The sequence below is a fragment of the Thalia democratica genome, chromosome 2, assembly GCF_965202585.1.
Source record: "Thalia democratica chromosome 2, ktThaDemo2.hap1.1, whole genome shotgun sequence".
Lineage (NCBI taxonomy): Eukaryota > Metazoa > Chordata > Thaliacea > Salpida > Salpidae > Thalia > Thalia democratica.
This window is the reverse complement of record NC_139166.1, coordinates 43,439,984-43,450,899: the sequence shown is the minus strand read 5'-3', so window position 1 is coordinate 43,450,899 and position 10,916 is coordinate 43,439,984. Positions and strand designations below refer to the sequence as shown.

Below are 10,916 nucleotides of genomic sequence, written 5' to 3'. Positions count from 1 at the left end.
GCAGCGCCTTTCCTCTAGAAATAATAAGCCGTTTTTCAACATTTTCAATAGATATTTGTTTGACCTGTGTTATTAATGTGTTTTAGACTTTAAATTTAGTTGTTAGTCAAGGTACTAAAATGTTTGATATTTTTGTCTGTACCTTAATTCCAATAATGTTTATTTTAATTGTATCGATTATGCTTTGGCAAAGCAACAAAAATAATTGATAACAAACAATGAAATACCAAACGGTTGCACAAATGTACAGAACCTAACTCTAAAAGTCAGGATGTGTATATCCGGCTGATTTTTGAAAAAGAAAAAGTTTAATTCATGAACTTGTGTAGTTTGTTTGAATTCTGACATTCTAGTACTTTCTAAATGAATTTTACAAAAATAACCATGAACCTTATTTTAACGAAGAAGTGCGCAATTCAGACTATTTTGCTGATTGCTGCACTAAAATCATTGAAATAATTTAATAAATCGTCTCAATATGTGTTGCTGAATTTTTAAGAGAAGGTCTTCTATTGAAAAGAAATCGGAAGTTAATTATAACTTGAAAGATTGTGCAGCTGTGTTTGGTTTTATTGGAACTCACTTATCGATGAAAGAACTGATATTAAACTGGCTTATTAGGGAGTTAAAACTAAATTTGTTAAAACTCTTCTCTTTCAAATCATATGTAAGACAATTAGTATTATACTAAAGTGTTGATTTCTTTTGCCGTTAACCTATAAATATTAGATATAACTGTAGTTTTTGATTTTAAATATATAAATTTTCGTCTCTTTGTTAAGTGTCATTCAGTTTAAGTAGCCCAGATTTGATGCCTGGGTCTAGCATAGGATATCAAATTTTCAATAGCAATAAACATCAAAAACCAAATTTTAACAAAAGCTATAAGAAAATTAAGTTTTATTTTAAACAAAACAAACTAAATTCCATTAAATAAGCAACTTTGTTGAGATTATTTTGTTTTTAAAACAAACCTTTATTTTAGAACAATAATAAACAAACATATTAATACAGATCGGGTTAATAATTGTCGGATTAGATATGCTCGAGTAAGAAATGATTGGGTTATATCGGGTTAGAAATGATCGGGCTAGAAGTGATCTTGTTAGAAATGATCGGGTTATAAGTGATCGGGTTAGAAATGATCGGATTGGAAGTGATCGGGTTAGAAGTTATCGGGTTAGAAGTGATCGGGTTAGAAATGATAGCGAGTTAGAAATGATAGTAAACTGTAAAAGCCACCTTACTCTTATGATACGAAAGTTAGTAAAAAAATAAATCCTAGAAAAATTTGAAAGTTAGATTTTTTGAGAAAACAGTAATAGTCTGGTTTAAAAAGACAATGAATCTTTTAACATTATCTAATTAGTGTACCATGTTAAATTTTGTTTGTTGTTCACTACTGCAAGTATATTTATAATAATTTTAGTTCCGAAAAATAGTTGTAGTTACAACAGCTGTCGTTAAACCTGATTGTCGTAAATAGCGTATTGAATGAATATTGAAATAAGTATCAAGGATTTTTCCAAGTATTTTTTTTTAACTTTATAAAAACTGAAGCAACTTTATAAACAAAACTAAATTAGTTTAAACATTTCTATTTAAGCTATCTAAACTTAATTTTTTCAGCATTTAATAAAGTTAACTTTTCAGTTTATTCTTGAATGTAATAAAGTGCGAGAGCTGCAAAGTTGAGAAAGTAAAAATTAATTGACCACTTTGCGATGCTAGGGTATTTTATTGATTTAACAATTAAATTTGATTTGTAAGTTTATATAAAATTAGTTTTTTACAAACTATTCATTTTTTCGTTAAAACTGTTCATTTTAGTATAGTATATAATATTACATTAACTGCTAATCTAATTTCTGAAACTAATTTTAGTTAGTAGTGCACACTGTTCGTTAAGCACATTCTTAACAGTAGTTTATAAACTAAGAGGACAAAACTGTAAACATTTTTATTCGAGTATTAACTCAGAGGACAAGACTAATAATTTCATATGAGAGATCGGAAATGTAGCATTAAGTTCTGACTAAAAGTAGGCTAAATTGTCATCATCAAAAAAAATCTGACTTATACGTTTTCTACAAACTAAATAAACTAAAACAAAAAATTTCTAAACAATTATAATGAGTAAACTTGTTAAAAAGCAACCATTAGATCATTAATAGTTCAGGATAAAATTATTTTTTTTTAACCATGTCCCTTCACGAATATATATTAAAAATCACTAGCTCTAACTTAGTTAAAAATGCTGTATACAACTATATTAAGTAAATAGGTTATGATAATAAAGTTATTCTTCAGTGTCTTAAAACTTACATCTAAGAAATAACTATTCAAAATATAAATTTAAGTGTTGGTTAATATGAGATCCTAGTGAAACAAGTTCTCTGGAATATACAATAAAAACAAACTATACAGTACTTCTTTTATTATACCGACATATGTTTTTCGAGTATTAACGGATTAACACACTTCAACTGGTTTATGAATGAAAGAAGTACTGTATAATTTGTTTTTATTATATATTCCAGTGAACTTGTTTCATTAGGATCTTTTATTAACAAGCACTTAAATGTATGTTTTGAATAGTTATTTCCTAGATGTAAATTTTTTTGTTTTAAATGTACTAAATGTTTTAATATAAATTAAAATAAGAACTATTATAAAAATATAATAAACTGAAGCCTTACTTGTGAAAATGTATTAATCATTTTTTTATATTAAAACATTTAGTTTAATCAGTATCAATTTATATTTATATTTAAATTTACATCAGAACATTATTTTACACGAGTTGATAAAACAACTCTAGACATGTAAAAAAGTAATTTTCTAAATTTTTTAAAAAAATGCTGTTTAAAAGCTAAAATATCTTTAAAATATTTAGTCGAGAGCAGTTAACTTTTCTATAAAGTCAAACTTAAAAACACATCTCAGAAAAACACACTCGCTTATAAGTTTTGTATAAAAATTTAATCAATACACTTTTTACTTGATAATATTTTTTTTTTTAATTTCCTAACAACTACATTATTCTATTCAGTTTTATCCTCACTGCTTTTATTTTTATCTGTTTCTAGTTCCATCAAGTTATCTATGCCATCTGTTTCTTGTGACACTAGAATCTGTGTATCATATATATATAAATTATGCACTTTTAAAATAAGCACAATTAGTTAAAAACTTCAGGGTTCGTGCGACAATTTTTTTTTTATTTAGCCTGACTAAGGCCAATTTAGCCTGACATTTTTTCAACGTAAGGAAAATTCCCTTTAGAAGTTAATTTAGGTATTTGAGGGTCTTGATTAGTACTATTGTAGTCTCCGGCTTCAACCAGCTTTATCTCAAAAATATTTTGAGCTTTAAAAATCTGCAAAAAGCAACTCATAGCTTAGTTACAACTTAATAAAATAAGACTAAATTGTGAAAAAGGTGATTTACTTACACTTAAATTAAAAAAAAAAACCTTTAATGTTTTGTTTTATGTAAAGAAAAGTGAATTGTACCTAAAATCTATACTCCTACAAAACTTGGTACTTATATATTAAAGCCAAGTTTTAGTGTTGTGAATATCTTTAATAATTTTAAACAAATAGTAAAATATATGAATAAACTGCTAAGAGTTTTAATCTAAAAGGTATTTGGTATAAAGCCTTTAAATTAGAAATTAGAACAGTGCAACCCACTAAGCTCTGAAAAACATAGCTGATGTAAACAGATCAAACAAACAGCATAACTAAGTTGTTGAACTAAACTGTAATGTTAAAACTGTATTTTTTTTATGAATTTTCTTAACTATGACGTGTATAATCTACTCAAAACAAAATAAGAAAGATTCTGATAAATTTTTTAGAGATTCAACAAAAGGTTTTAAGCATTTATTTTTACAAATACTGACTGATTTTGTCTTTAATAACTAAATCTTTATTTAGAAATAAATTCACATCTCAATTTGATCTTAAAAAGTTTTCTCAATTTTTTGTAATCAAACATTTTCTAGCATTTGAACTGAGAAAAACTGAGATTCTCAAATTTTTAAATAAAAAAACTGATTTAGCCGGACAATTTTCAAATTAAAAAAAAAACTGATTTAGCCTGACGCGCACGAACCCTGAAAACTATTAAATATTAAAAAAGTTTTATTTAAAAAATACTTAATCAGAAAAAAGTTAGCTAAAACTATACATACTGAAAAAATCGAATTTGTTTAAACATAATTGAAGTGAACATATATTTTTGATTTTTTTAATACGAAATAATACAATTTAATAAAAGCTTTTATGGCTTTTTTGAAGCTAGTTTTTTAATTGAGTAAAAAGAGTATTTATGAATTTCAAAATTTATTTATTTAAACAAATTTTGTCAGTTATGTAATTTATGATGTTAAATTAAAACAAACTTAAGCATTTTCTATAGCTAAAGCTATACATATTTAAATTAAACTAATCAAATTATCTTTTTGACCACAATTTTAATTTATTAAGTTATAAAATTTTAAAATATAGTGTTAGCCTTTTAGTTCTTTTAACATTCACTTTAAATAAGATACTTTTTAAATTATTTTTTTAGTTATTAGTAATGCTCGATTGATTTATAAAAAAGATTTTTTATGGTATAGACTTTGTTTAGTAGAGAAAAGTATAAATAAATATATTGTCAATTATAAACTAACCTCAAGACAATTTTCTGCTTCTTTAACAACTTGATAACATCCTTCACTGCAACTTTTCTCCCAGTTTATCAAATTATCAATAATAAGATGGACATTTTGCTGCCTCATTAGCTCACGTCCAGCCTTTTCAGTACACAACTGTTGAATTGAAACTTTATATCACAATTCTATTTTATAAAATATATTAGACTTTAATATGATATGAATTTATAATAACTATACTTCATTGTGAAAAATAACAAACTTACGATCGAGTTTGAATTTTGAACAACCAATGAATGTCTTCAAGATAAATGGAGAGTTTAATGCAAAAGGATAGTTGATAAAAAATTTACAAGCATTATTACTTAGCAGATAAATTGAAAACAATATTTAGTTAGTTAGCTAAGTTTCTAAAAATAATAAACTCTGAATTGTTTTTTAAGCATTGAGAATTGTAAACCAAATTTTAACGTTATAAACAATAATAATTTTATCTCTTCCAGGTAAAGCTTTTGAACGTACGAGAACGAAAATATTTGTAGTCCACAGAAAATAAGATGTAAAACTAAATCTATAAGGTTTTTCACGTTTGTTGTATTAATTTATTATTAATAGAAGTTAACAAACAATTAAATCTGAATATAGTATTATGTCAAACAATTTTTTTTTTTGAAAAATAAAACATTAAATATCAGAATTTAAGGTTTTAAATTTTCTAAAATGTTTTATCAAAAAAAAAGCTTTTGATGTAGTTTAAATAAATGTTTTTATACTTATGTTGCGTGAATATTTTCTCTGAAAACGTTTTAGAATAACAAAAATAATATTATTATTATATTATTTATTGTGCAATGTTGGACTCAGGCATAAAAACCTGAGCCACTTAGATAGGACAGACGAGAAAAAAAAACCTCATGTTCAAAAAGTTAGAAAAAGTTAATATAATAAACATTAACAAAATAAATATTAATTTTAAAAAAAGTAAAGCTACTTTAATAAAAGTTTTAGCAGCTACTGTCAGGGTGGCCACTAGTTCTTAAGAAAAAAAAATCAGATTTTAGAAAGTACACGTTTTTGGGTTTATTTGAAGTTTAAAGTTAAGTTTAAGGTAAAAAACTTTGTTAGTAGTACAGCAACATTGAAAAGAATGTGTTTAGCTACTTTAAATGTGTTTTTTAATCAAAAAGTTTTGATGATGACAAAAAATTGTTATCTTTAAGATAGATCTTTTGTGTCATATCTAAATTTTACTACTTAACATGTAAAAATTGTTTTAAATTTCAGGTTTTATTCAATTTTTTTCAAATTCAGGTTTTTCCGAGATTTTAGCCTAAATTGTTAAACTCCAGGTTTTTCTAGGATTCTAGGTTTAGTGGTAACCCTGTACTGTATATTTTTTTATTTAGGCTTTGTTATTTAAAATTGTAGCTAAATGCAAGAATATAACTATTTAGTATATCAAGAGAAGATCAATTATTCCAACATACTTTTCATCTAATATAAAAATAAATATTGGGAATATTGGTACTATTGTAATTCTATTGGCACTTTCGCAGTCGAAAATGGCTTTCTTTCTTTCTTTTCCCTCAAAATTACTTTAAATTTTGAGCTACGCTCGAAAGCGGGAGAGATGGTTGGTTAGTTGCTGAGCTCTTTAGTCGCTTACGTTTTGAGTTATTGTAGCTTGGCACTAACGGCCAATTTGTTTATAAAGAATGATGTTTTTCACTTTGGGTTTTGAGCCAAAGTAGTTTATTTGGTGTTTCTTTTAGCAGTTTGTTGTATTTTGTTTTGTCTTACTTTTATTTGTAAATTTTGTTTCTGAGACTCGATTTCTATATAAGTAGTTTAGGAATTCTAACAATCTTACTACTTAAATAGGCTAAGTTTATTTAATTTAATGATAGTATAAGTTAAAGTTGCGTTTGATAAATCGACTTAGCTAAGTTATTTAAACATTAGCTTAAGTAACCGTCACCGATATTGTTATAAGCGCGTTAAGTCAGTTAATTGCCAGGTCCGCGTAAACATAAGTAACAACCTTGGTTGACCGGTTCACTACAACTATAAATAGTTTTTATGTTTTTAACTAACCATTGTTACACACTCAACTAAAATTTTTCTTATATCAGGGTCTGATTCACGTTTTTTGTCCTCATCTAAATACTGCAAGTCGATAGGAAGTTTTTCCATTTCCTCATCAGAGAACTCATCACTGCCAGCTAGCGGAAGTAACAAATGAGTGATAAGTCCGACACCACCATCACTCTCATCTGCTAGCAGCCATTTGTGCGCATCGTTACCTGCGTGCGAGTTCATAGAATAACTATACAGATGTAGTAAAAGGTTTTAAAAACAAAATTCCTAGCTACTTTTTTCTTCACTTGAGTCAAAAAAAAACAACTGACAACACATTTATTTATTTCTATAAGTTAGTATGTAAACACAAGCGTTTATTGTACTCTTAGATTACTATTGTTTGAATCTTATGCTCAATCTCACTTTAATACCTGTTGACATAAGAGATAAAATTTCTAATGATTTGGAAAACAATCAAAAACTTAAATGACAAAGTAAGTGATAGTATAAACAATTTAGGCTTTAGCTTACATACAGAGAAATTTACAATAAACTAAATATTGTGGTTTGAATTTGATATAATTAATTACAAAATATTTTCTTAAAACTAAGTTATATTTAATAATTTTGTTTTTTTATTTAGTTCAAAATGAGTTAACCAGTAAAAGTTGATGAATTTTATTTATTGCTTGTGTTTAGTACAAAAGTTAGAACTAGTTCTATAAAGATTTTTTTTTAAATATACTACACATTAATGATTTATTTTCTAACAAAATTACCGTAATGAAAGCAGGAGTTTTTAAGAAGCATAGCAACACCTCCCCTTCTCATTTGATCATATTCAGGACTGAGAAACACCACTAACTTTTTCAAGTAAGATTTGTTTTGGTCCAGAATCATTTTTCGAGCTGTTAAAAATTACGTACGGTAAAGAGTATATAAAATTTTGTTGCTTTTTTTTATTGAAGTAAAACCTATATGGTATATTTCTTAAGTAAAATAAAGTATTAGTTCTTAAACTTTTAAAAGTGTTAGTTTAAATTTTTATAATATGAACAATATATAATAGTTGTTTTTAAACTAATTCAAATTGCTTTACAAATCTAAAGCTTTTGAAAGCAGTAAAACCTTTTGAAAGTTGCAACAGGTTTGAAATAAAAGCAGCAAGGTAGTTGAGAGTACACTTGTGTACATTGTAATCTGCAGTACAAAAAGCATTCAGTAGCTTTTGAAAACATTCTTCATCAAAATCAAGCATATCTGAAAAAACTGAAGCTGCAGCACCTGTAAAAGTATAACATTTTGTAAGAAACAATTCCTGAAAATTTGAGGTAAACTTGTATAAAATTGTATAAAGATATATATTTATAGTACTTTAATTTTCAATTCCGAGAAAATCAGTCTTTGTTTTTTTCGGACATATATTTAAAAACTTTTCACAAAACGGATTATATCTTAAAAAAATGTGAAAATATTCTTATGACCAAATAAAGACCAATTTTTAAGCTAAATTATTTCACAATTAGTTTTCACTTTGTTGTTTTTATGGTTACATGACTATTCAATTTCTGACAATTTAAATTATTAGAAAATATTCTTAAGGGCCACACCTCAAAAATTACCTAAACTTTTAAAAAAAATTAAACAATCATGTAAGTCTAATTAATAAAATTAAAATAGTTTGAAAAATGTTTATCAAAAGATATAACAAAAAAAAAATAAAAGTTATTAGAATTTTAATTGTCAGATGTCATGCACCATTTTTTTCCCCGATATATTACTTATTTAACATTTCTGTTTAAATTTGATTATTGATTTCCAAGTATCTCTTATTTCTGTCTATTAAAGAAAGTCTATGTAGTGAGTTTATTTTTCATAAGTAAGTTTGTATCCAACACTCTTTAATTATTTTCTGTTTGTTGAGAAAATAACTAGATATTGTAGAATTTTTAATATTTAACATTTTTGTTTGTATCTACTGTTTTTCTAGTGTGTATGTTTATGTTGATTCAGTTTATATCGTAGAGCTACTTTAACCTAGTTTGCCTTACTTCGTCTTTTTATTTTATTAAGTAAGTTTCACAAAAATAAAACATTTATTATGGAATGGTAGAAGCGAAAGTGAAAAACATCGATTTCTCTAATTTGTCCTATTTTTTCATTGAGCAAAAAATACCTTTTTAAACTTATAATATACAATACAACAAAAACAATTTTACTACAGTTTTCATAAACATATTTAAAATAAAGAAATATGCTAGAAAGCACGGTATATACCTGGTTGTCTCGTCATGTTGCACAGCAGCATGCAAGCCTTGTCACAGTTTATACACTCCTTGTCCAGCACATGATTGACTATGATAGGCACTAATTCGTATTTTTTTATCATTCTAGTCGCAAATGTGTCACTTTTTGCAACACAGTTCACCAAAACTGTATATGCTTTGCCTGATTAAAAAATATTATATAAGTTATTAACTACTTGCTGTATATAAGTGAAACATTTTTTTTTAATAAAAACGTCATGGTTATTTAAGAAACTTTTTTTCATTTACAGATAATCAAAAAAAATATTTATCAGCTGTTACATAACATATAAAATGAAATTTGAAAATAAATTTAGTCTTACTATGTATACAATTACATAAAATTATTAATTGTCTACAAAGTTTCACCTGAATTTTGGACTAAATTTCTGAACTAAGAACATAGTCAACCGTCTAGTATAAAACAATTTGGTTTGTCATTAAAATTATAATTATTTTTACTTTATTTTCACAAGACTATATGTTTATACAAATTTATGCTGCAACACTTAAGTATTTAAAAATTTTATTAAGAAGTATTTCATAAAATAACAAAAAAAACTAATGCTAAGTAATTAGCTTTAAGTTATCTAATAGTTCTAATACTTTCACCACTAATAACAAAACAACTCTACAGAACTTTGAAAAAACAAAAAGATCTTGCTTAAGTTTATATGTGAAATATATCGTTCTGAGAAAGAAAGACTTATTGCTTTTTAAACAGATTAAAATTATAAACCTGTTCGAGATTTACAAAAAATATAAATGAAGTGCAACAGTAACAAAAATTTTCAAGATGTTTCATTTCTAAGAGGCAGAACTTATAAAACAAAGATTACAGTTCTTTAAAATCACGCAATAAAATAAAAAAAAACTTATGAAGGCAAATCTAAACTATTGTTACCTGAAGATACTTCTAAAAACATTCCCTTAAGTAAAGATCCTTATAAACAGTAATGAATGTTGGCTAGATTAAAAATTAGCTTACATGAAATATCTTAAGTAATTAAATCTATGCAGATTTAGATTCGAAACTGTGTAACTATATTTAACATTATTTATCAATTACTTAGAACAACAAAACTTTCTTTAAATTTTCAATTAAACTTCTTTTTATTTTTTACTATTGAGTTATTTTAGTCATAAAAAAATTTTACACAAGTTCTCACAAAAACTACTTCAGTTTCTCTTACTAAGAACTTAACTTACTAGCAACCATACCAAAACTATTTCAACCATTTAACCTGCAACAACGTCGTAGCTATCCTTCAAAGACCTAACAACAGAATCGATTATTCTTTCGTCATTTTCAGCAGTCACTAGTTTGAATCCGTCATTTGAAGCAGTGAGTTCAGCGACAACATTGACTGCATTCAAACGCATCATGTCGTTCTGATCTTGGTGCATAAAGTTAACGAGCTCGCTGATTTCGTTTGCCGACATTTTACGTTTAAAATATTAGCTGCGAGTAAATACAAATTGAAATTAACTTTTTATGAAAAAAAAAGGATAATTTAAAAAATAACTAAACAAAGTTTCTTGTGTCCAAAAACTATCTAAAAGCTTTTCGCGCTGTAATAAAGTAAAAAAAAAGTTTTCTAGCTGTAAAAACTTAACTGTAAAACGTTTTACCATGTTTTTAAATTTGACCAAAAAAAAGCAACCAATGAATCATTTACTAAGACTTACGTTATAAATTTGGAGAAAAATTGTTAAATCAAATAAAAAACAATACGAAATGTAAAAAACTAGACAAACTTTACTCAAACTTGCATGAAACAATTTATGAAGTAAGCGTTTACTCTAATATTGAAGCAAAAAAAAAACAATACGAGTAAATATTCTGTTAAATTTTTACTCGATATGTA

General features: G+C 25.8%; 1 protein-coding gene across 1 annotated transcript; it reads right to left on the bottom strand.

Annotated features, from left to right (window-relative positions):
- Nucleotides 1-2,799: 2,799 nt before the first annotated feature.
- Nucleotides 2,800-10,506, bottom strand: LOC145829794 (co-chaperone protein HGH1 homolog). Its single transcript, XM_082937661.1, has 7 exons — nt 10,293-10,506; nt 9,020-9,190; nt 7,871-8,026; nt 7,522-7,650; nt 6,758-6,966; nt 4,682-4,819; nt 2,800-3,134 (listed from the first exon to the last, which is right to left on the bottom strand). Exons 1-7 carry the CDS (start codon nt 10,489-10,491, stop codon nt 3,045-3,047), a joined length of 1,092 nt encoding a protein of 363 aa, XP_082793787.1. The 5' UTR covers nt 10,492-10,506; the 3' UTR covers nt 2,800-3,044.
- Between the last annotated feature and the right edge of the window lie 410 nt (nt 10,507-10,916).

Excerpts from the sequence above, each read along its gene's own strand:
- LOC145829794 (XM_082937661.1), bottom strand. The coding sequence starts at position 10,491 with ATGTCGGCAAACGAAATCAGCGAGCTCGTTAACTTTATGCACCAAGAT. Across the intron at positions 9,191-10,292 it reads TAGCTACGACGTTGTTGCAG|GCAAAGCATATACAGTTTTG; the intron begins GTTAAATGGTTG and ends TTTTTTAATCAG. Across the intron at positions 7,651-7,870 it reads CCTGTTGCAACTTTCAAAAG|CTCGAAAAATGATTCTGGAC; the intron begins GTTTTACTGCTT and ends AATTTTTAACAG.